We start from the raw sequence: 26,666 nt of genomic DNA, 5'->3' as shown, positions 1-26,666 counted from the left end.
GTTTTTTGCGTATAGAGACGACAATATTGTCCGAACGATCACCGTTCGCACGTATCCACAAACACAACTAAAGACGCTGCATTATGCTGCCAGGCCAGTAGATGGCGATGTCCCTGTGTAAAAAAACATGGCCTGAATACGTAATACACATGCGCATGACGTCTCCATTTTTTAAATGTATTTTTTGTACAAATGTATTTTTTGTTTACAAAATGTTTTTGTAGTTTACACGGAGACGATAACGTATTGTTTTCAAAAACTTTCACTTTGAAACCCGTTTTCAAAAGTTTGCATTTTCAGGCCCCCAAAGCGCTGTTGTCATGTGAATGAACGTCTTCTGCGCCGCGTCAATATTGAATACTTCTGCATAGTATGTCTGAATTTATATATTTTTTTAAAACAGTAAGGTGAAAATTTCCTGATGACCTACTACTTCTGGAGAAATTCTGAAGTGTGCATATGATGGACAGTTGAGTTCACAATCCAACGGGAGAGCATTTGTGGCAGGGAAGCAACACTGATGCTGTAGTAGGTCTCATGACAGTAACAACATGGGTTGTGGATGTAGTACATACGAATTTCAATCATACTACACACATTCACACAATATAAAACATACTTTATTAATGTTCGCAAAGTAAGTTTCAAACCAAATGTATTGAATACTGTAGGCTACAGTATACGATTTCAGACGTAGACCAGGTTCAAATTCTAAGATAAATTATAAAAATACCAGTGGAAGCTTTTTATACTTAATGTTAAACATTGTTCAAATGTATTCAAATAACACAAGTGTGAGAAATAAAGTCATAAAGTTGCGGAAATGAATACACTTTCCTAAAAAGACAACTATGTAGCATACATGACTATACAACTATACAGCTGCAATAAGGTGTTGAAAAGACGTTGCCAGTGGCTGGTTTCCACCGAGGGCCTTTCAGCTGGAGGCCCGTGAGCGTTAGAGGCCCCATTGGCCCAATCCATAATCCATCCTCATGCGTAAATGCTGATATAAGCTCTCTAAAGTCCATACACAAGAGATCACAGGGGGTTTTAAGACCCAATCTGATCAATGATTGAGACACAAAGCATGAGTAGCTCCTCTGACTCGTTTTTACTGACAGAGTCTAGGGCGATTTCATCCGTTATTATTAAAAGAAATACCTTTAATTCACACTAATTTCCCTCAGTACGGTTTATAATTGATCATTCAAATGTTTATTTATTTTGTCAGCTTTTTGTTTTTGGTCACAGAAATCAACGAGTCCTTTTTAAATCAATGCAAAAACAACTTTTTCGTGCTGAATTTAAGCAAGGTGGTATCTAGGTGAATAATTTCTGAAATGTTATGTTTAAATATGCAAATTAGGCATTGGCACATTTAATGTGCACTAACTTGCCTACCAGAACAGAAATCTGATTACTGGATAAAGCTAGGTTCAAAAGTCATGTTGCATGTTGCCTACTCCCTAAAGGGACATGGTGGGAAAAATATGGAATATGGATGGGAAGAAAAAATATATTTCAATGTTTTCGCGTTCCCTCGCAAAGGTTTTGCGTTCCCCTTAAAAACTTTATGTTCTCTCGCAAAGAAATGGTGCGTTCAAGTCCTACTGGGAAGTTCGTATTCACGAGTTGGGAGTTCGTGTTTGCGATCCCATATAATGGGGATTCAGGTGTGTTTTCATTTTTATGTTTTTAATTAATTTATGAAGCCACTGTAAACAACAGATGGATCCTTCGTTGCCTTGCCTATCACAGAATTAATTTAACAACGCTCAGTCCGACTTTATGGCCTTCGAAGGATGCAGCCTCTGAATTGGGACACAGCTGTAGACGTCAATGAGCAAGCGCACGTGTACACTAAGTTGCCTAGCTCGAACCAATCACTTATCGTCTTCTCCTTTGTTGTATATTTAAAGAATTTAGTTTGACCACTTAGATTTCCATTCTTCTCATGTGATTATCACTCAATCACAGAGCTTTAGTTCATCCAGTTTCCGAACTCCAGATCATTTATTTAGAGACTGATTGTACATGCATGTATAATACATATTCAAACACAATAATAAACTTTATTAAACTTATACATATAAAAAAAAATGATTCACAATATCATACTCGTTTCGTTGTTTGACAGAAAATAATAACGCTTTATGCTGCGGTCCAGACTATTCAAATTCAGAATTTGGATTTTTCCCACCTCGTTTCGGATGTAATGTCTGGAACGCCACTCAAAGTCAGACATTCGACCTGTGAACTCAGGGTGAATCGATCAACCCCAACCTCATAAAAACCTGTGGGTTTTTTTGGGGGGCATAATTGACCAGTGTTGGGGGTAGTAACGCATTTCAAGTAATGTGAGTTACGTAATCATATTACTTTCCCCAAGAAACTAGTAAAGTAACGCATTACTTTGAAATTTACAACAAAATATCTTAGTTCCTTTATTGACTAACAGCTCTCCTGTCCCCATGTTGAGAGAAATTAAGAGTAAGTGCAGAGGTGCTGTGTTGTAATTCCTCAAAATGAATCAAAACAGTGAAATGCAAACTCAGGATATTCAATATTATGCAAAACTGTGAACTTTCTTGTCAGAGTAGTGCCCTCTACTTTACAGGTTTGAATTTCCTCCAGCCTGAGGCTTATTCATTTCACTTGTGGTGTGAAAGGGCCTTTACATTTGCCAAAAATAGAATAACTTTTTTGTTATTAAAAAACAAACAAGAAAGCCCAGCCCAGATGAGAAAAAGTAAAAAATAACGTAACTAGTTTTCATAAAGTAACGTAATTAGGTGTTTAGGGAGTAATGCGACATTGTAATGCATTACTTTTAAAAGTAACTTTCCACAACAACACGATATGCTCTTGTGTCGTGGCGACATCATGTGGTCAACGTGTGAACCTGGAACTCACTGAGGGGTCTGAAGAGGGACATTTAATTTGGGATATTCCCAAATCCAACCTCGTCTCACACAGCAGCATTAGCTACTGTCCTTTGAAAATAGTTGGCAACACTGCGCCCATTTGTCTGCGTCATCATGCTCCACCCACCTCTGCTATGCGCCGATTCCCTGCAGACCCGCCCACTCAACCCAGTCATCTGAATGTGTGTAAGAGTGTGTGTGTGTGTGTGTGTGTGTGTGAGTGAGTGAGAGAGAGAGAGAGAGAGAGAGAGAGCGAGCTTCCAGCATAAGGGCCGAACACTGAGGTGTCAGCGCACCCGGACACAGGACAGCCATGGCCCTGCTCGATCTAGCTTTGCAGGGGTTCTCCATCTTCGGATTTCTGTTGTTTATCGTCCTCTGGCTCATGCACCTCGTGTCAATCATCTACGTGTAAGTGAATGCGGCATCATTGATTTGAAATAGACCACGAAACGCGACGCTCAGAACGCTTCCGTTATTTTCAACGACGCTGGTCGTGTAGGCAGATTCGTTGATTGTAACGGGAGCGTTGTAGACTGACGCGGCGCGTTGCAGATGGGGTGTAGTATGTGTCTGTCTGGCTAACAGGAACACGGGTTTCCTCTTCAGCGCCTCGCTGTTATTTCCGCGTGAAAACATATGTATATCTATCGAAATGTTCATATTGACTGTATAGCTGGCGGGAGAAGAACTCGTATTAATATCATACACACGTTAGCCTCTGGCTTGTCCTTCAGTAATCTCGTTTCTTGTCGCTAGCGATGATCGTTAGCATAGCTACTGCGCACTGTCCGTGTTATTTTATACGTTAATTTGCGAAGTCTAATGGGTTTTGAATCACTTTTGGGGTTCATTTCTCAAAGGTCTTTTATTAATTCTCAGTGGTGGGAGTTAAAGCTACTTCAGTTAGCCTCACCAGACAACCGGCTTTCCTGGTTTAAATCGAATATTTAACTTACACATTCAATGGTTTTGTTTAGGTATGTCATGTTTTGAAAGCTCGTGCTCACCAACACGTTTGCATTCCATTGTTAAAATCCTCAGTTTCCTGTAAAGTTCACCAATGTTGTTAATTATTCATAACGTATTGTCTCCTAATGATTATAGTATCAAATAGTCGTATATCTACCCATCCCATATGTACACACAAATACCAGTCAGAAGAGCAGTATTATTTTTTTTATGAATGCTTGAGACACATTTCAAATTCAGGCGTTCTTGAGCATTTATGAGAAAAAAATTAAGTCAAGTGTGTCTGATCTTCTGACTGATAGTGTTTATCATATGATAGGCCTACTAAGGCTATAATGACCTGAACTTTGGTAACTAAGGAACTTTGGGTCGGGAGTTTCCTCCACCTGCAACAATGTGTCATGTGAGTAGGCTTTGCCTCTATCATGCCCTGATTCTGCTACAGAATACACGGTTTTTGGAAACTAGACTTCGTGTGTGACTTTTTTTCTATTCTGATCCGTGTCAGACTGGTTAGAGAGGCTCTTTTAGGGTCGTGTGTGTCTTACAGGATATTTTTTGGACATTTGCAAACTCCCAAATGATGTGTTCATATTCACCTGGCCAATGCAAAATTGGCCAGGGTTCGGGAGAAGGTCATCACGGGTTATTCGACTCATTCAAACGAGTCTCGAGACGTCAGCTCCCTTTGTTCATGTGTTATGAAATGCAGTTTCAGGAAGACTGTAGCAGTTTGACCGTTCTTCTTGTGAGCGTTGGAGTTGCGGTTTTGGGTTCCTAAGAATTGACCTAGATCTCAACCATCCTATGCAGGTTTATAAGACATCATACACTCACTCTTAAAGTGTGTGTTTTCATTAAAGCTGTGGAATGAAGAGCTCTTTTTGAAGTTTGAAAGTCGCAGGGATTTGACCATCCACTTTTTTTTTCATGATGTTTTTAATGGGGCTCATGGTCTTTCTTTGAGCACATAATGCCACACAGCTGGTCATGAGTCCAGCACCACGAGTCATTCATGAGGTCATTCGCATTGATCTGCTGTGAGACCAGAATGAAAGGACTGAATTCCATGATCAGGTTGTACCCTGGGGTCAACTGCTTTCTTTGTAATAGAAAGTAGTTCACTTGTTGCCGCTCGGGCACTGATGGGTATCATTAAGTAAGGGTGAGCGATATACCAGTAGACTCGATTAAACGGTAGAAAATTTTAAACCGGTAGAGATAGTGGACTGTCAAACAAGTAGAAATTGTGATGTTTCAACCAACTTAAATTTTTTGATTTCTAACTGTTAAGAACCGCGTTGATTCAACATGGCTTATATGATGCAACATCAATCTTTTTGCTCAATGTCGGAGATCAACATTGTTTCTATGCCGTGAGAAACCTTGATTATGTGATGATTATATGCCACTGTTATCTGCGAAGACTGCAAGTATACATGCCTCATGTACATTGGGCAAGCAGAGGTGAACTGCCATGTTTGGTGAGATTGCGTATGTTTCCTCTCTTGCAAGCAATATTCTTGTTGCATTTGTGGCAGAGCTTTGTCTGAATCGACTCTAGTGAAGTGTAACCACACTTTTGTCATGTAGCTCTCTTTGCCTTTGTCACTTAAGCAGGGGCTCGTGTTGTGTGTGTGTGTGTGTGTGTGTGTGTGATAGATACAGACTGTGCCAGAGAGATCTCTCTTCTGGATTGCAATTAGTGAAAATGCGTCATTGACAAATGTCTTAATGTCGCAAATTAGAAACGGTTGGTAAGGTAACATATATATATATTTTTTTTGTACATGGAACGTCCACTGAAATGAAACGGGGTGCATTTCAATCAGAGAGAAAAGTTCTAACGCCTTAACATTCTTGTATATTGTTCATCTGGTTGAGTAATTGTTCAATGGCAGCAGCACCAGAGAGACGTTAGGGTGCAGAAATACAGGTTCAGTGATGTCTCTGAGAACTGAGATGACACTGAGTTTCAGTAGTCAGGTGTGGGGATCGTGTGATACTCGTCCTGTGGGAACCTCGCCCAAGTGGCGTCCTCCTTTATGTGATGCGTTTCCTGATTCCTCAGCTCCAGCGCCTCTCATGTGGTATGTGACGTTTCACCCAGTGTGATAGGATCTGTTTAGTAAAATCTTTTTTTTTTTTTATGTAATCCTTTCCTCTTTGCATACAGTAGGAAGGTTGTGCATGTCATGTGCTCATAGGATTGCCACAAAGGGGAATTACTGATAGCTTCCTACTAGTAGGGGTATAACGGTACACGAAACTGACAGTTCGATACATACCTCGGTTTAATGAAGTCACAGTTCGGTACAGCAGGGGGGAGAAAACTAAACCTTTATTTTATTTTATTAAACAATAGTAATAATAGTGTGTGTTTTTTCAGTTCGGTTTGAATATTGTCGCACCCCAAGGTTTTACCAGATGTTCACTGATCTACTCCAGACCAGCCCACAGCCTCGTATCTATGAGTCTCTTTTGAAGTAAAGATGCGGGGAAATTTAGGATGAAATTTTGCTGGCAATAAGGTCCATTGTCTACTGTCAATAGTGTAGTGATATATGAAGCACAGCTCACACAGAAGACACAAGCTGCCTTCAGCTTTCAATGTGTCAAAGCAGTTGTGAAAATCTGCGTAGGGAAATCTTTCGCCTTAACACAAACTTGATAAAGGAAACAATGCTTTATTTTTAAAGGCGAGTTTCAGCCTTTGGGGCATGCGTGTATGAGTAATCAAACGAGATGAATTCCTAATGGTTCATTAATTTCGTCATTGTTATTTTAGGAACGTGGTCTTTTTACTGGAGGTTTGGCGCACTGGGTCTGCCCATTGGACTGTTGCGTTCCCATTCCACTAATGGTCTGAGGCGGTGAGGTCGTGTTCCCCCCCATATTTAATAGAGCGTGAGGGAGGCCAACACCTCCAGCAGGAGCGTCTCTCACACGAGCGCTGAGGAAGAGCTGCTCCCAGAGCTTTTAGATATCCCTCGTGTGCTGAGCTGAGTAAACGCATTACACATGCATGAATAAGATGCCTTTCTTTCCTTCACTAATGTATGTCATGATTTTGTAGGTCATCAAGAAAGTGCTCGTAATGTTTTAGCCTTTTTTATTGATGGTAAACCGATTTAAAGCAAGGAATGCTGTTCATTTCTCACAATGTTTGCTACTTTACCATTAAGCGACTGGCATTTATCGATAGACTACATATAAACCGATAACCGATTAAGAAGAAAATTGAATAGCTGTAACAAATATCGGTTAAACTGATTATCGGTCTCTATAATTTACATATCTATGTATAATAGAATGTTATACTTCCAGTCAAAATGTATTAAGTCAACTGGGATTTCCACTTAATCAGATATTTTCAAAAATGCTGATTATAAAGCCTGGCCTATATATAGGCTATATATATAGGTCTATTACGCAATAGAAACAACAATTTATGGTGGTTTATCTCCCATTTTCTTTTCCTTTTCCCTATCGCTCCGTCTTTCTATTAGATGGAGCTTGACATGTTGTTAGACGTTCACAAGAAAGTGCACATTGATGTTTTGGCAGTCAAGATAGACAAACTTATCTCTCAGAAGCAAACATGCTCGGACAGCTAAATCTTTCCTCCAGCTTTTAATGGCTGTGTCGGTCTTGGAAGCTTCTCCGCTGGTTCTGTGGAGCGGCTGGCGAGTGTGTCCGGAAAGACTCCAGACCCTTCAGACGGGAACAGATAGGAAGTGCACAAATGGAGTTGGTGCCGGGATGGCTATTCAAATTGCCCAACATTGAAACGCCTCTCGGTTAACTCAACATTACCTGCGAATTGTTTCCATCAAAGCAAGACCGGTACATGATCAGTTCTCAGAAAGAATACTGTCTTCCAGGAAAGCTTTGTGTGATTTGCATCCTGAAACTGGGCCAGGGATGTGTTCGTGAAGTCATATCTCTGTTCAAAATAATTATAATGGGAGATGGCCACTTGACCCCATACACTTTGAGCGCCGTGTGGGTGCTTTTTTTCTCTCATCAAAGTATGACAATTGTGTGAAACAAACAAATATCCGTAACTTGGGAAACTAAACCAGTTGGATCAGCTTCGGTACATAGATGAACTTTCAGCTGCCTGTCAAACTGCAAACAAACAATAGATCAGTTTGAAATAATACACCTTCCTAATGCATTAATATGTGCATGTGCTGCAGCTGAGTAACCAGAATCAATATGCACAACATAGACCTGTGTTTTTCCCTTTGATATTTCATTATTGCATCACAGCCAACTGTGATTCTCTCTGTAAATGATTACAAAGGTTGATTTTGATCATAATTGCAAATGAATCCTTAGGAACCAATACAATATCTATATCTATATCAAATAAATATCAATATGTAATCATTTTGCATTTGTTTTTTTATTCATCTGCGTATGTATTCAGTTCTTTGCACACTTCTTAGGGTGCAACGAATCGAGCGTGTGTTGCTGTAATTCCACAGTATGTTTAGTCTTCAGACTTTCTCTTGTTTAACAAAAATGTATGTGAATTTGTGAAAAGTTTGACATAAATTACATTTTTGGTACGAGAATAGTGATACAATATTGCAATGTTTTGAAATATTGATTGAGAGTGCAATATTCAATATGTATATTTTGAATATTGACACAATAACCAAATTCTCATTATACTATAAGTATTTTATTTAATAATTTAAAGAAATGTATTTTATTATTATTATTTATGACATTTTATTTAAAAGTTTCTTGTAGTTATTGATAGTCGCAAATTCATGTATTTGTTTGTGGTGGTCATTTGTTACGGTCAAGCTTCACATTTCTCAATTTTTAGAAAGATTTTCTCCAAAAAAGTATTCAAACAATACGCGACATAAGTTGATTTACCTGTAATTGATACGGTCTTTGGGTCCTTTTCTTTTAGAGATGCACCAAATGTTCTCATATGTTGATGCACCCAGTAATAAAAAAATCAATAAACGATTTAGCTGAAAAGTGTGAATATCTGTAAAAAATAAAAAAATAAAATCGGTTCAACCGATTATCGGTTTCTCTACCCTTAATGTCACCAGTTGCTTAACCACTTGGAAAAAAATGATAAATAAAGAGTAAATGTTAAGAAGTATTTGCTACTGCTAAAGTTGGCCACATATACCAGCTTCCCTGGGATGCCAGAAATCATCCGCATGAAATTCACACCGGATGGATTTATGAAACGCACACAATGTCATTATTAAAAGCTGACCTGTATTTCTTTCTCTCTCTCTCTCTCTCTTTTCAGCCGTCTTCATCTCAACAAGAAGACCCCAGACAAGGTGCCGTACAGCAAACTGGCTGGTGTCTCGCTGCTGAAGCCCCTCAAGGGGGTGGACCCCAATCTAATTAACAATCTTGAGACCTTTTTTGAGCTGGACTATCCCAAGGTAACATCCTCTAAGCTCTTTGACCTCTTCAAGTTTCTGACAGTCACGTTATTATTATATGCGTTTGCTATTATGTGTTTGGAAACCGAAAGACAATGAAAGAATGGATGTTCTTACCTTTTTAAAGATGAAATATTTCATTTAAGCAAATATCTCATACTTTAGTTTGCTTTTGATTGTGTTAAAAGATATCATGCATCATTTTCTCATTTATTCTTGCACACATCCTGTGAAAACCACTGACGTCCTTTCGTGATGTTGAGACCTTTTTAAGAATATTGCAAAGACTTCCTGCCTCTAATTAATGAAACCCAATCTGAGTAGTTCAGTTTTGTGTTTGAACATTTCATGTAGTTCAGTTAAGTCTTTCCATCGTTGAATCAAACACGTTACAAGCTCATTTCTGAGTTCTGACTCTGTTTCAGTGAATTAATTCAGGGCTGTGATTTGTTTGGCTTCATCTCTCAAAAATGTTCATGAAAATGTTTTGGTAAAAATGTATGTGGATAAATACAGTAGATAATGTGCATAAATGTACAGTCAGTCGGACATTATTGCAAAACAAAACCAGATGGAAACAATTATTTAAATTCTCATTGTTTACATAAACAACAATGTTGTTATCCTGCTATAATACTTTCTTTTTCTTGTGGCCACAGTCAGAAAGTGTATGTTTTCGAACAAAAAGCTTGAATTGTACCAAGCCACCCACATAGAAAGTAGGAGATACCTAAATTCCCACTAGTACCACTGCTTTGCATTTATGTAGATAAAGTTTATGTTCTCAGTTTACACAATATTCATGCCTTACATTCTTAAGGCACTTTTGAATAGATGTTTAAATTTTCCTGGCAAATTTATGTTATCCGAAGCCCATCCCAAAAATCACTTCAGGCTCTGAGCGTTTTCAGAGGTAAAACTAAACCTTAATGAATCTCACAAAAACATGTCCAGGTCACATTTTCCCCCATAGTTATGCAAAAATAAGACATTGTATTTTGCATAAAGAAACTAAAGCTTACTTTTAGCATTATTGCCGTAAAAAATATTGTTAAATAAATATTATTACAATTTAAAATATTATTTCTATTGTAATATATTTTAGAATGGAATTCATTCCAGTGATCAAAGCTGTATTTTCAGCATCATCACTCCAGTCTTCAGTCACATGATCCTTAACTATCCCTAGAAATAACTAATTTCTGATTATCAACAGTTTTGCTGCTTAATACTTGTATGTAAACCGTGATTCTAGAACAGCAATTCTAAATTAGTGTACATTTTTTAAAGCAAAATATACCATTACTTTTTATGATCCGGATGTATTCTTGCTAGATTTCACGAGGTTCCCCCATAGGAAGTTGACTCGGGTTTGGCTGTGTGCTTCAGTAATGAAGTGGTTACCGTAGACCTGAAGGAACCGTGCAGGGTGCGTCCCCTGATAATGCATATCTTTGTTGCTGAGCACCGCACACCATCTAATGACAGTGTTTCTATTTTGCATCCTGACTTGAGCACGAAGCTTAGGATAAATCACTGATGCTTTTCTAATGAGGAGCTTTTCCAGGTGGGGCGGCCCTGAGAAACAACCGATTTCCCATTGGACGATCAGTGCTCTGTTGTAAGCCATCTGTCAGTGCTTCTAAATTAAAAATGAAATAGATCTGGTGTATAATGGACCAACCCTGACCAGAAACTCCAGTCCCGTCAACCAAGTAGTAAAATCTTGTACTGCTAAGAAAACATGCGCATAAACTACAATGGAAACACATTTATCGAATAAATCCCTTGAAGCACAACAAAAAAACACTCGTGTGATTTTGCCTCAACGGTGGATGTGATTGGGTAACTGTGATAACCCAGCGAACCAATCGCATCACAGCATCTCAAACTGAAATGCCTGAGCCAAAGTCTGTCAGGAGAATGATTTGGTTTAATTCCCTCCCAGAAGCGTCTCGCATGATTGTGTTCCCAAACACCAGCATCCCAAACAAGAACATGACCGCATTTATCAAGTTTTATCTGCGCTCTGAGACTCATTTATGATGGAGGGATAATGGAGCCCCAGTGGCTTCCCTGATTGCAGCAGCTTCCATTATTATTCGATATTTTGCTCCAATTTCCCATTAAGCTTTGTACTCTTGAGCACATGGGATGGAAATTATGCTTAATTCGCAAGTGTTAAATTGGCAACTTTGAATGGAAACCTAGCGATTGAGTGCGTTCCACTGATTAAAGTTTAATGGCGACTCTAGCGCTGATGGAGGAGGATAAACCTGCGCTCCACTCAAGGGATTTGGGCCGACGAGTATGACCGGAGATGACGGGGTGTGTTATTTCTGCAGTGGTGCGTTCAGACTCTGCAGATGGGCTATTCTGCTCTACTTCCCATCACACAGCTGTTTGAGCAGCACAGATGTCGACTCCTCCTGCTGCTGCTTGTTGGGTTGGAGAAGTGCTTCCCCTGTTTAGGAGCATTCCTTGTGTTTTTTCAAGTGAACAAGATGAGGTGAAAACACTTATAAAGCACTTACTGTGACCAAAGGATATCTAGTAGTCATGTAAATGATAAGAACATCTCCCTAATTTCCTCTTGAATGGATTCCAAAACGAGCTATTTCCTTGTCCACGCTGCACTACTGATGCCACACGATCTCAACCAATCAGAAGATATTGGATGTTTTTGATGCAACAGTTAGTTTCAGTCCATTGATCTGATTGGACAAGGAATGTTGTGCACTTCTCCCTTATCTGTGTTCATTGTGTTCCTGACAAGTCTGTATAATTCTCTGGAGCTTTTATTCCCTTTATTGTAATGGAAGCATACTAAATTCGTATGCATTTTATTGATGCATGAGTTTATTGGTGTCGCATTATGTTGGATATTTGCGCTTGCTGATTTCTCCTATTTTAGATTATGGCAGAAGTAGAACTCTGTTCTGTAATCTTTAGCAAATGATTGAACATCTATTTTTCATACTGTACTCTACATTATAACTGTGTGATTCCTAAATTCATTTGTAGCATTTTAAATAGTTGATTTTAGTTTTTAGTGTTTTATTTAGTTTCAAGTTATTTATGCAAACTATGATATATTTCTAGAATGGGTTGTAACATGAAAAATGTCATTATTGGTATTAAAGTATTAAAAATACTAAAGCTTTGCTGGCCTTAAGAATTGAAGTATTTTTTGAAGTAGGTTTTAGGATAATATTGGATAATATTACAATTAGGGCTGTCAGTTAAACGCGTTATTAACTGCGTTAACGCAAACCCATTTTAACGGCGTCAATTTTTTTATCACGCGATTAACGGTCTTTTTGGCCTAGCAAACTTTGTAGTTTTTTTTCCAACATGCTTCATTTCAATGGCTTGCGCCGCGTGAGGACGTTTTGTTGCTTCGTCGACCAAAGCACAAGCGGATCTAGCTAGACCGGAAACAAAACAACAGGCACGACACACACACTTGTTTGGGCTTGCGAGCCGGCAAAATAGTTGGTTAACGCTACATTTTAAGTGGATGACGAGCGCGAGACGCCGAAATGGATGCCAATAAGATTCTGAATGGAAAGTTTAAATTTAAAAAGTTGCCAAATGGTTCCATTGACAAGACCAAAGTGAACTGTGTGTTTTGTCGTTGTGACCTGAGCTAACATCGCAGCACGTCCAGTCTGAAATACCATGGCCAAGCACACACACACACACACACAGCTGATGCGAATCCTCCGCCCCCTCGTCAATATCAGGACCTCGTCATATTTCTTTCACCCTTTTATTGATGGACAGTGTTACATTGTGTGAGATTATTTGCTCCAAGTGAGAATGTGAGTGTGAAATTGAACACAGTATATGTCAATGTTGTTTTCAATAAAAAAAAACATTTGCACAAAGCAAGCCGATCCACTTTTCCATGTTGATAAGAGCATTACAATGAGAAAAAATAATGGGACAAAAAGATATCGAGAGACATTTAGAATAGATAAAAATGTGCGATTAATCGCGATTAAATATTTTAATCGTTTGTCAGCACTAATTACAATACTTGTAAAGTGAAGTAGCTCTTCAAGACCACACAAGCCAATTCAGCATCAACATTACTAGATGAGTCCATATAAAGAGGCAAGTTTTCTCCAGTTCTTTTAAATCAGGCCTAATCGAATTAAAACAAGTGCAAATGCATCTTTAGTTTCTTTTCTGAGACATTGAATAGGTTCCCTCTTTAGCAGATGCCATGAAGCTCTTGCCTTATGCAATTACTGGACGCATTAACATTTTCAGCCAGTTCTAGCTTTGTTAAAAAGAAAAAAGCTTCATGTCCAATTAAATTGTTCCAAGACTCTCAATTTGAAGTGCATTGAAAAAAAAAAAAAATGAATTGCCTTAAGTGGATATGCCAGTGAGTCTCTTTCTTCCCAATATGTTCGTTCTTGACTTAATTCCTGGGTATTCAGGCATTTCACAGAACGACAGTTAACATTTTCTTTTTTTACTCCTCCGTGGATCATGGATGATCATCTTTTGTGTTTGCGAGACTTGCAAGATTTGTGATTCTACAGTGAGCTTCAAAGCCATGACAATGCAATATTCAGGACACCGTTTTTAGCATTTCGATTTAAGGCACATGTTGTGAGCTGTAGTTCAGATTGTATCTGCCAGAACGCTGAACATGTCAGATATGCGCCCGCATTTCTTGAGCAGTTGTTTCTCAGACTTTTTCAGCATGCACTCGTTCTTATCTTTTACTGTGCGTCAAGCACCGCCATCATCCTGACTTGCCTAAACATGAGCATACAGAGGTATTTTCCTTATTCTTTTGTTTCCACTGAGATAACCTGATTTAACTTGTGCATTAAAAATCCCATCATGTACCAGGCAATGTCTAGAAATAATAGATAATGTTGGTAATAACTTATGTGAAATGTATCAAATAAAATTTAACAAGTTGAAGAAATACAGCTACAAAGTAGTCCATGCCTTATTTTGGCGATAATTTATTGGATTTGACTACTATTTGCATTTTCAACACATGGCAAGCAACATTTAGAGAATATATATAAACTTCGATGCACTTCTGTAATGGTTTTCTGAAACGTATGCATGCAAGTCGCTATGGATATTTTTGGATTTCTGTAAGTTGTACTGTATCTTCTAACATACCTTCTGATGTTCATTCATGTTTATTCCGTGCCTTGAGTAGTAAAGCGGAAGAGATGATCCTTTCACGTGCACTTCTCTTGATCTGGTAGCAACAGCGATCTGTCACCACATTAAAGAGCGCAAAAACGGTGGTTTTTGATTATGATTTATAATGCTTTCAGCTACCAATATGACTCAATTACTCTCAGTTGATTTAGACTTTTTTTTTACCATGTTTAAACCCAGCTGAGTTTAGCCAATTGTTCACCAGTTACTGCAGGAGTCCACAAATTGAGTCTGTGAAAGTTTGAGAAAAATCAGTCGAGTATTATTAGTAAATGTGCCGATCAGCCCAGGCTCCCAGGAAGGCAGCAAATGACGCACAACACACTGGAATGAGATCTGGATTTCATGAGGGCCAGATGTTCAGCTGTTAAGCGCTGTTAAAATGTATCAAATTTAAAACCTCTGAGCGTTTCCTTAATAGACTCACACCTACAACTAAGTAACAAACAATGGTAAATGTGCAACTTCCTTCAAACACTCATTTTATCACGTTTATCTGCTAATTTGTCCATAGAGCGTGAGTTTTTCGGTTAATCTCTGATCAAACTTCTTCTGAAAACTTGGTCATGCAATATATGTTCATGTGGGCTAATGTGCTGATGAATACCATATACTGTTGCATACGTACTTGTTCTTAAGCAAACAAACATAATCCAGCCCCCATGCTAATGTTCATAGAGAACTGCTCAAAATCAGTCATGCTTTAAAAACATTTCTGAATTCAGGAACATGCTTCTCTTACGATATGACTCAGCGAAAGTAAGAACACAATGTTTGCTGTGGGTTTTGTCATCTGCCGGTTTGAGCAGCGCTCTTTTGCATTACAGAAGCCAGGGTTACTGTGTGTCATGGTGGTTTGCCTGGCTCTATGTTTGTTTGGTCTGTGTTCTGCTGGAGGACACACCTAGCCTACAGTATATATGGTTGCCTGCTGTCCACCCTTCCAATCCACTCCCTGTTTTGCATTCAGCTTCATTTGAGAGCAGGAAATAACACTGTTCTTTTGGCAATTAAGTTTCCTGGAATAGACACCTAGACCTCTGAATGAATAATGCCAGGAGGGACATCAGCTCTGGGCTTTTAAAGGGAGGAAGGGTGATTATAACAGACAGCGGAGGTCAGGAAAATGGCCGTAGGTGACCCGTGCCTTTTCTAGTGCAATTACTTCATTACATTTAGAAACCTTGGGCATCCTTTTCTTTATTACCACTGTTGTGTTCGACTGAGATTGTAAGACTTTTATTGCCAATTCATATAGCACAAAAAGGGTTTAAAGGGATAGTTCACCCAAAAATGAAAATTCTGTCAGTAATCACTCACCCTCATGTTGTTCCAACCCCGTAAGACTTTCAATTCATCTTCGGAACACAAATTAAGATATTTTTGATTAAATCTGAGAGCTGGATCACTCCTCCATAGGCTTCTTAAGGGATCGAAACTTATGAAAGACATCGTTAAAATAGTCCAAGTGACTACAGTGGCTCAATCTTAAGTTTATCATCAAGTGATGAGAATACTTTTTGTGCGCAAAAAACAAACAAAAATAACGACTTTATTCAACTAATCATTTCCTTCTCTGTTCGGTCGTGATATTTCACGTAGTGATATTGCGCAAAGCTTCTAGGTTGCGTGTCACACGTAGGCTGACTATTGGCCGACGCTGGTCATGTGTGTGATGCGTGATTTACAACCTAGAAGCTTTGCGTAGTTTCACTACGTGAAATATCACGGCCCACAGAGAAGGAAATGATTAGTTGAATAAAGTCGTTATTTTTGTTTGTTTTTTGCGCACAAAAAGTATTCTCGTCGCTTGATAAACTTAAGGTTGAGCCACTGTAGTCACTTGGACTATTTTAACGATGTCTTTAATAACTTTTGGGCCGGCAAGTTTCAATCCCTTAAGAAGCCTATGGAGGAGTGATCCAGCTCTCAGATTTATTTAAAAATATCTTAATTTGTGTTCTGAAGATGAACGAAAGTCTTACGGGGTTTGACCAACATGAGGGCGAGTAATTACTCACAGAATTTTCATTTTTGGGTGAACTATCCCTTTAAGCTTTGCCAAATATCAGCTTTTTAATATAAATATTAATATAATTAAGGTAAAAAAGTGAAAGATCTCTTTAAAACTAGTTTAAAATGCATGTGCCAAGTTTGAACAAATGTCCACAAATGATTTTGTAACAACATTTAAATGTAATGTCTTTATTGAAATGAATGACCCGTTCCTTCATGGTTAATTATACCACATGACATTTTAATTTAAACCTTGCATGCATACAGTATAAGTGTAACTGTTTATTCTTAATTTAATGGTTGGCTCCAAAGGTTTCAAATCATGATTTTTCTAAAAACGTTTTTAATAAAATAGTTTTAATGAACCATATTAGCAGGATTAAAACAAGTGCAAATGCATCTTTAGTTTCTCTTCTGACCCAAATGTGATGAGATCTAAGAGGACGACACATGGATTTCCCCTTGTTTTCCATGTCTCATGTCTCTGATGCTAGTATTCTTCTTGGTGTCATCTGTTATATAGTTTCGCAAGCTGTTTAGTCTGACGAGCTCCCTCATTCAGCCGGAACAGACTGGGTCAGCTGATCCCGCCACAGTTCATCAGATTTCCTTTGCACTGCATCTAAGTTGGAGGGGCTGCTCCCAGACGGGTCTATAAATGATTGAGTAAAAGCCTCCCACTCTTTCAGCTCGGCGCTCGGGAGGTTACTGTCGTATATCCGCATCTCTGGACGCACAGAAAAGTCCCTTTGTCTTTCGTAGCCATGGCAACAGGGTCGCCGTGGAGGGTTGCGAGGGGGACTGGTGTCTCTTGTCAGAGCGCAGGCCTGCTCTTTCTCACTTCGGCCCTGGTGCGACTCCAAGCATCAAACAGCCTCTCCTGAAAGCCTTTGTTACGTGGCCTGCCATGCTCTCTTTACTGGTGCATTCAATAGAGCGCTGGAGGTTCAGTGTTGTCCGCTCAGACGCAGAGAGCAAGATCAGTAGAAGATCGAGTGGCTGTTTCAGGACAGACCCGGGGCTCCTTTGAAATCTATGAGCGTTGTAGGGGACAGATTCAACTCTTTCACACTTTTATATTATTGGCAGATGCTGTTTGCATTCGTGTTTATTGCTATTTTGGGTGTATCATTATTCTGTTCTTTTTACATCACGGTGTAAATGGTGAGCGTAGGGGAGAGATGGGGTAAGCTGTGCCGCAGAGCTGCACGATTCTGGATAAATTGAGAATCGCGATTTTGTTTTTTCTCACTATTCTCTAATGATTCTGAGCAGACAAATAAACGAAATGGCATGTAATTCACTAGAGGTTCTGACAAAATGCTAGTTGCTGCAGTCTATTTGTTTAATGGACCTGAATGAATTATTTGCAAAAATCGGTTCAAATGAATAATTCAATGAATTTGAGTTTCATTACTGGATGAATCAGCATTTTTTTTAACGAATCTCTTGACTGAATGATTCAATGACAAATACATTTATGTCGCTTGTCGTATGATATGAGTGTAATAAAATATTTTTTTTAAATTCATGTTTCAAGGTAATTTTTATAAAGGTTTTATAAAAGTTGCTCCATATGATGTTTTTATGACAACCTGAACTAATCCACCACATGACTTGATTTGGTGGACAACAGTTTTTAAAAGTGTGTGTGTGTGTGTATATATATAATGCCAAACCATTTAAGGTTTTCCTTTCAAGAAAATAATGGTTTTAACGAGTCCTTTTTGTTTTTATAATATCAGGTTGGTTGTATCACCCTGACATTTAGTATTTATAGCTTTATTTTTATATTTTACAAATTAAAAGCATATTCCTCATACACAAGGTGCAATCAAGTTATTGCTTTTGAAATTGGAAGCATCTGGGAGACGTCACAGTATTAAAATTATTCTATTTTGCTGCATATTATTTGCATTTACTTCAATTCTGTTTTTGACAAATCTAAATGTACCTGTCATGTAAAAAAAAATTCTCTGACTTTCAAAACAAAAAATGTATTTAGCCAAATAATCATCACCAAAATGTCTTGAAACGTATCATACATTTAGTGGCAGTTAAATACTGTTAAGATGACACGTCAGTGTATTAATTCACAAAGAAGTTGACCAGTAAGCTGAAACCAGTGGGGCTCTGGATAAATCTTCATGCATGATTTTCCTAAAAGAAAAAGAAAAAACTTCTGTCAATCTGCTATATTAATATTTTACACCATTATAAACCAATATAGTGCTTGTGCTGTAGTGTAGGGAATTTAATAGCGCCTTAAAACCACCAGCGTGTCTGAACTGTGCGTTTCAATTTACCCCAGCCTCTAAGTGTCTTAATGCGCCATAATAACATTAATGTGATCAAATGTTCTCTTTGACAAATGGACTGAGTTGCTCAAAATTGTCTTTTTTTTTTTCTCTCCACAGTATGAGATTCTGCTCTGTGTCCAAGACCATGACGATCCAGCCATCGATGTTTGTAAAAAGCTTCTGGGCAAATATCCGAATGTTGATGCCAGGCTATTTATAGGTAAGTCTTTGATTAATAATCTCCCCTTTCTGTCAAATGAAGCCAGTAATGGAGAAGCATCAGGCAGTTTGATGCTGAGGCACATCTCGTCTGTCAGTTTTGTTCAGTCGAGCGCAGGGAAAAGGCAGGGTCTCTGAGGAGTCTCTCCAGAGGAGCGAAGGCCACCCGCGTGTGCGCCGCAACTCAGCTGTGTATATGCAAATGCAGCTCTTGGAGTGGATATTGATTCTTGCTCATTAGGAACAGCTGGTGCCTCTCCGGGGTGCTGTTTTTCGCCCCGCTGCCTCCAGCCAGTCAGGGGAGCTGGGCTGTCCCGGAGATGGCATCCGCTGCTTTGCACTAACCTGAAGCCATGTTAGAAAACATGTAACGTCTGCCAGGTTGTGTTGGTTTAAACATCTCCAAGTTGTTTGCCGAAGCAGCCAATCAGATGGCAGAGAAGCGTGCGCTGTGAAGTGCATTAGTGCTCTCAGAGGCTTCGCCGCCAAACGACCTTCAGGTGTCCGACCCCCAAAAGAACATCTTCATTCGGACTTATTATATCTGCGTTATTGATGGATATTAGGCCTGTTGTGGTTTATTACGTAATTGCTTGATCATGTTTATTTATGCTAATTTCTTCTTTTATTATTATTATTGTCAATAAATATAACTGTTATCAATTTGCAATTTGGTTTCCAGTCATAGATTTTAATTGAATATATCATTGTAATTAAATTTGAACAGTATGAACATAACTCGCTCCATAATTCACTATTAAAAACCATTTTCGCTGGTTGAAATAAATGTAAATATTAGCTGAAAAACCTATAAAAAATAGAAATGTTGTATAAATATATATATATATATATATATATATATATAATGAAATTAAAATGAAAACGGAAAATATAAAAATAAAGCTATAAATACTAAAAAAACACTGATATGAGTTATGATCTCTATGGCAGAGTTTATCTAGACCTGGGATGGGGATTGTTACAAAACGGCAGAAGGAATAATCATGTTTTTTTTTTATTACTATAATATAATATTCAGGTGGACTGTGAATCTTAAGTGGTCCAAAAAAATATTTTCTGTATCTAGAATATTATTATTCATGCCATTCTACTATGAAAACATCTCTAACTGACAGGAAAAAGAAACTTTAAATGATAACCACAATAATTTATTTGTCCACATCCAAATTTAGTCATTTATAGCCCTAATGGAGGTCATTATTATTGACACTATCTCTTTATCTTCTTTTAGGGGGAAAGAAAGTTGGCATCAATCCGAAAATAAATAACCTCATGCCAGCTTATGAAGGGGCAAGGTACGAACTCGTCTGGATCTGTGACAGTGGCATTCGAGGTAAGTTTGCCCACCCCATGATCTAAGATTATTCCGATTATTAAAAAACAAAGTGTTTCAGTGAATAGTACATTAACTGTCTATTGTAAAGTTGTCTTTAAGGGTGAATATTGTACAAAAAAACAATTCTTTACTATAACCGGTACTTTAAAAGAATAATGGTGAAAAATGAGCAAGACATGTTTTGAAGAGATACACCCTTGAGACGCTGTCAGCGCTGATCATGAACTAATATTCCACAGTGAAGCCCGACACTCTCACTGATATGGCTAATCAGATGACGGAGAAGGTGGGACTGGTTCACGGCCTTCCTTACGTGGCAGACAGACAAGGATTTGCCGCCACATTGGAGCAGGTCAGAAGCCTTCACAACTGACCTTCCAAATTTTTTGCCGGAACTTGTCTTGCCTTGGTTTTATTAGACTGCTTGTGAACCGACATCGTTGCTTATTGTACGTGTGTGTGTGTGTGAGGAAGGGCTGTGTTCTGTCCTGTCACACTGCAATAAAACTGCTGAGTTGTGGCTGTGTTGCTAGTAGAGACACCAAACTTGAAATGGGACACCGTATGGTGGAGCTCCTCTGTGCTTCTGGACTTTTAAAGCTCTTTTGCCAAATGAATGCAATATTTTAAATTCATTATTGCTTTATTTATGAAGTTTTGTTTTTTTAAGCTCCAAAGTAAATTCTCCTTACTAAATATCTCTGTCGATTATCGCTTAAAAAACAGGCTTGAAGTCAATATTTGAACAGGTTAAATTGGCAGCCCTACAGATAATGGCCCAATGTGTTTACATACGTAATGCGATTCTTAGTGCATCAAATCTTTAGAGATTAATTATGTGGAATATAAACTGTTAAACTTGTCCCATGTGAAATCCTGCAGGTTTATTTTGGAACGTCACATCCTCGTTCCTACATCTCAGCCAATGTGACGGGGATCAAGTGCGTCACGGGGATGTCGTGTCTCATGAGGAAGGACGTCCTGGACCAGGCCGGCGGGCTGATTGCGTTCGCTCAGTACATCGCTGAAGATTACTTCATGGCCAAGGCCATCGCAGACAGGTTCGCCAGGCTGTTTAAACATCAGTACAGTGCTAATGGCTTACCATATCACATTCTGTCAGGCCATAATATATTTTTTTATATATATTCCTGAATCAGTGAGTAAAGAAAATGTCATTCTTTATAAGCATGCTTCAAAGGAATAAAAAAATAAAAAATGTGTAATTAACTCACCCTCGTGTAGTTCCAAAACATTGACTTTATTTCTTCCATGACACACAAAAGATGTTTAGCAGAATGTTCACGCTGCTCTTTCCCATACGATGAAAGTGAATGGGGTCGAGGCTGTCAAACATCATAAATGTATGATAAAACATCCATACCAAATATATACCAAATCTTCGGAAGCCATACGCTAGCTTTGTGTGACTAAAGGCTTGTTTAGTCAAGAGTGTCAATCATGAAACACAAAATTTGCTTCCATAAATATTCAGTTATAAGATTTAGGTTTTTACTCAACGATGGTTTCAGTTTTCAAAAAATGGTTTTCAGTTTTGATGATTTTCATTATTAATTGTATGCACAATTTTATGGTGCTTTAATAGGGCTTTTTATAGCTTGAGAGTCTGGTCTCCCAATGCTTTTATTGCGTGGAAAAAACATCTCAAGCTCATATGGGTGTGGAACAACATGAGGGCGAGTAAATGATGACAGAATGTTTAGCTTTGAATGATATATTCCTGTAATGCGTGTTCAGAACTATATCTCTCATACCGTCTTTTGCCCTGTAAAATGCCCTCTACTTGCTCGTTCATTGATATGTTGTTTCTCTCGCAGAGGATGGAAGTTTTCCATGGCAACGCAGGTAGCCATGCAGAATTCTGGCTCATACTCCATCGCACAATTCCAGTCTCGCATGATCAGGTACGGCAGTTGTTCAATCAGCTTTTCATGTTCGGTAGTGAAACCAATCTGTTTTCCTGATGGGACCACCTCCAGAGTAGTGATGACACTGGGTTATTTTTGTTGTTGTTTGCACTTTTCTGATAGAGTTGCAGATGGATCCCTGCCTATTTATATCGCAGCATTGTTAGGATCAGGGCTTGACATCTTTTCTTCTCACCAGCCACTGTGACTAGTGGTTTTCTTAAGTTACCAGCCACTCAGCATTTTCACTGGCCACAATTTTGACATTGATACCATGGGGGAAAACTGCCATATAGATCTTTTTCTAATATCTCATAATTTGGCTGCAGGTTTATTAGGCTGCTGTCACTTTAAGACCTGACGCACAGATCCATTATACTGTTACACATTAGTTTTCTTTACGTTCACTTAAAACATAACTAACTGTGTTTATGTGAATACTCGCCAAGACTGCCATTTTGACATTATTTAGTGTGTATTTAACTGTTTAAGCGCAATAAGCAGCGAAAAATAACTAAATTTAGTACTGAGCTGTCTTTATGGCTTTATGTGCCGCACGCCGAAATTCAAGCGAGAACGCGGAGCTGGTATCGAGTATCTAATCTGCGGGAAATGAGTATGGGAAGCATTTCAGATATTTCAGTAACGAAAAAGACCAAAGTAAAAAATGTATATAGGGCTTTTCACCCAGGTTATCGTTGTTCTAAACGCCGCTTTTAACCCCAGTTAAAGGAACATTTCACACTTTTAACCCGGGGTTATGAAAGCCTGCGTTTGCAGTGGTAACCCCGCATTGCTGTGCCAAACTTGTGTAGTGTGAAACCATGTGGTGTTAGAAAGTAGACACTTAGAAAGTAGACACTTAGCAACAGACAACCAATCACGTCCAAATTTGAGTGCTTTTGTACAGTCATGGAAACACTGCACATAAATATAAACTGTAAATTCAGCATTTGAGAGGAAGAACGTCAAATGCAGACAGACAATGCGACAATTTGAGTGAATAAGAGACCGTTTCATTCTTAGCTTTTATAGTCGGAAGTATTCATTCAGTATAAACTCGATAGTACAGTCGGCAATACGAGGATGGGCGATGCTAGAGCTTTTATGTAAACGGGTCATGTGCAGCGTTTATCCAATCAATGACACTGACCCCGCTAATAAAAACGCTAACCCAGGGTTTAGGAATGTACCGTGTGAAACGTCCGCTTATTAATTGTTAACCCTGGGTAAATTATGCGCAGTGTGATACTTGAAGCAAGATAACCCGGGATTCATTTTACCAGGGGTTTAGAATGACCCAGGGTTAACTATTTCAAGTGTGAAAAGCCCTCATGTTAAATATAAAATTCAACCTGCCAAAGTGGCTAAGTAGGAGTGACTGCGTTACACGCCACTGCTGAAGTCCAATGGCGAGTGTTGATGTCAAGCCCTGGTTAGGATCATATCTTGAATATTTTGATGATAGATTTTTTTGTTATATGCTATCCACTCCTTCATGATGTTTTGTTATGGCTTTAGATGGTATCATTTCCCATTTTGTGGCGTATACAATCTGCTGAGCTTCTCATAAACATTTCATTGTTATCCCCTCTGAATAGATGGGCCAAGCTCAGGATCAACATGCTGCCGGCCACCATCATTGAGCCCATCTCAGAGTGCTTCGTGGCGAGCCTTATCATCGGCTGGGCCGCGCACCACGTGTTCCGCTGGGACATCATGGTGTTTTTCCTGTGCCATTGTCTGGCCTGGTTCATTTCTGATTACATCCAGCTCAGAGGAGTACAGGTAAGACACTAAGTTCGGCAAAAAACAACGCACAACAAATCTGCATTTCAGTTCTGGCTCTAATCTGGTATAAAACAACCGTTTTTGATGATCCGATCAATTCCAAATGGATAAAATCAAGTCCTGGCCATTTTTTTTTCTTGGTTTAAATCCGGTCGCTAACCTCATTCCACTCAGAAATGTCACATTACTGAGGAAACATTGGTTGTTTCTTCATTGGATTTTTCTCGAGTTTCCTAGGAGAGTTTATAAACAGACATGGTTTTCATTTTTAACAACCCTTACTAGCAAAATCATAAGTTGTTCCTCACAGCCATTTTATATTGAATTGCCGCATTTGTCAGTCCTTTTTGTAATCTTTCTACTCTCTTTCCTCAAAGGGCGGCCCTCCATCCTTCTCTAAGCTGGACTATGCGGTGGCCTGGTTCATCAGGGAGTCCATGACCATTCAGATTTTCTTGTCTGCTCTTTGGGACCCCACCATCAGCTGGAGGGCGGGACGCTACCGATTGCGTTGCGGAGGTACAGCAGAGGAAATCTTGGATGTTTAAACGGCACCGTGTGCCAAGGACTATGCACTGGTGTAAACAAGGAAACAGAACTGCGAGAGGACGTGGGCGCAGATGGACAAATGAACTGAAACTCGTTTTGTTTTTTGTTCTGGGTTTTATTCCAACTTCTGATAGTTTTTATCCTGTGACTTTAGCAAGCTTGAATAGATTATTTATGTCCTTGGTGCTTTTTTGTTTTCCCTGTGAGGTCCCTTGACAGTTTGAGACCTCGTTCTAGATGAGCCAAAAGTTATGAAGGGGTGAAGAAGAGAAAACTTACGAGGAAACGATGTCTGGTGGCACTTCAGGAGACATCAGAACCCTGATGAAATCACATCTACATTCAACTTTTTTTTTTAAGGTCCTTGCAACCTGTTTAGTGGTGGTTGAACAACTCTGTGTATTGCGACATAGCCGTTTTATCATGTGTTTGGATGAACGGTACGGTTTTTAAACATTATATCAGCACGAAAGTGGGGTAGAGAATGACTGAAGCCTTTTAAAATGGCACTAGCGCATGAATGGATCACTTGCTTATCACAGTGTTGCTCCCAACATACAGCACTCTTGCCATATTTTATACATTTTTGGACTTTTGAATGCTCAAAACGGATCCACTCAGGTCCGTTTTATGTTTACTGGACAGAGCAATATCTTCTGTAGAGGTTATACATAGGAAATTGTGGCAGAGGTTCGTGTACTGTCGAACTATCCTGAAACAACGCAACGCTTTGCAGCCACCCTGCAGTATTCAAACAAGAGGTATAAAGGCCTAGTTTGAGCCCGAGTTATCTTCAACATGATATCTGCCGATTTAATTGCATATCTTATGAAATTTCGTGCCATTTGAAGAGCAAACGTTTTAAACGTTCTAATTTTTGGTTTCTTAAAAGCCGACACCACGGTTTTTCTTCAAGGACTTTATCTTCCCGTGCTTCTTTCTCTGCACTATTAGCTCTCGTACCAGAATCAGGGTTTGCTGAAACGTTTCCTCCCGTGCCGCTGTTTGTTTGAGAAGCTCTGTCAGTATTTTCCTGCAAATGTTTGACTGGATATAAATGCTCAGATTTACCTCTAAACTGTCCGAACATTTCATCCAACGCCATTTCAGCTATCCAATTAAACCAAGTTGTGTCGTCACTAAGAATTTGAGAAGTTCAAGTTAATATACACTGTTTGTTTTTTGAGTTATTGTGCAAAATTATTGGCAAACATCTGCATTTACGCTCTGAGACATTTCAAAACATTGCAGTCGCACAGTGTGCCTTTTGGCATTTTTAATTCCCCCAACAACGTAAGCCCCCTTATCTTCAAAAAGTCAAACAGTATTCACGAAACGATTGACATTCTTCTCCGCCTTTTTCCTCGAGGAACTGCTTGTGTGTTTCGTACTGTCAGCACTTTGCTGTTAAACCGCTCTTTCTGCATTTTTCCTTATTTCTTAACCGTCTTGCCCGCCTTCATGTGCTGCTGTGTGTTCATGAATCATACCCATGCCAGCACTGGCAGTATTGTTTAACAGATGATCTACTCATTTACCTGGACAGTTCAACCCTTCTTGTTATTATAAAACCGTAATATGTGATTCAGGAAAACGCGTTGGCGTGAGCCATGTGTCTTCATTGTCCATCAGCTGCCATTTAGGAAGTGATTAACACTGTTTTAGCCCAATGCCAAACCCTCCATTGTTTGAGTTTTTGGTATTGGTTTATTATTTCTAATTTGAATGCATTTGAGTTTGTTCTACTGAACACTTGGGCTGACCAATGGAAATATACTTAAACTTGTGTTTTGTGCATGAGGCCACAAAATGAATGCCATTTGTTGGTAACATTGCAGTTAAAGTATTAACAGTTAGCAATAACCTTATACATTATAAACTGTTATACTGTATTCAGGCTGTGAAACAAAAGCAAGCTTCCAAACCCATTTCTTTGTCCACTTGTGGTATAATAAACATTTCAGATTTTGTTG

At 38.9% G+C, this 26,666-nt stretch overlaps 1 protein-coding gene across 1 annotated transcript; it reads left to right on the top strand.

Annotated features, from left to right (window-relative positions):
• Positions 1 to 3,158: 3,158 nt before the first annotated feature.
• Positions 3,159 to 25,792, top strand: ugcg (UDP-glucose ceramide glucosyltransferase). Its single transcript, XM_056238952.1, has 9 exons — positions 3,159 to 3,338; positions 9,190 to 9,331; positions 18,967 to 19,069; positions 20,321 to 20,422; positions 20,665 to 20,777; positions 21,308 to 21,486; positions 22,264 to 22,350; positions 23,955 to 24,141; positions 24,522 to 25,792. The coding sequence occupies exons 1-9, from the start codon at positions 3,241 to 3,243 to the stop codon at positions 24,690 to 24,692; spliced, it is 1,182 nt and encodes a 393-aa protein (XP_056094927.1). The 5' UTR covers positions 3,159 to 3,240; the 3' UTR covers positions 24,693 to 25,792.
• Positions 25,793 to 26,666: the final 874 nt, after the last annotated feature.

Source organism: Rhinichthys klamathensis, unplaced genomic scaffold, assembly GCF_029890125.1.
Source record: "Rhinichthys klamathensis goyatoka isolate OS25496 unplaced genomic scaffold, OSU_Roscu_1.1 h1tg000549l_1, whole genome shotgun sequence".
In the NCBI taxonomy this organism is placed as follows: Eukaryota; Metazoa; Chordata; class Actinopteri; order Cypriniformes; family Leuciscidae; genus Rhinichthys; species Rhinichthys klamathensis.
Note: the sequence above shows the minus strand (reverse complement) of the source record. Positions and strands in the feature narration are given on the sequence as shown.

What these genes read in the sequence shown, in the direction of transcription:
- ugcg (XM_056238952.1), top strand. Translation starts at nt 3,241, where the DNA reads ATGGCCCTGCTCGATCTAGCTTTGCAGGGGTTCTCCATCTTCGGATTT. An exon ending in TTGAGCTGGACTATCCCAAG is followed by an intron (nt 9,332 to 18,966) that starts GTAACATCCTCT and finishes TTCTCTCCACAG; the next exon opens with TATGAGATTCTGCTCTGTGT. An exon ending in TTCCAGTCTCGCATGATCAG is followed by an intron (nt 22,351 to 23,954) that starts GTACGGCAGTTG and finishes CCCTCTGAATAG; the next exon opens with ATGGGCCAAGCTCAGGATCA.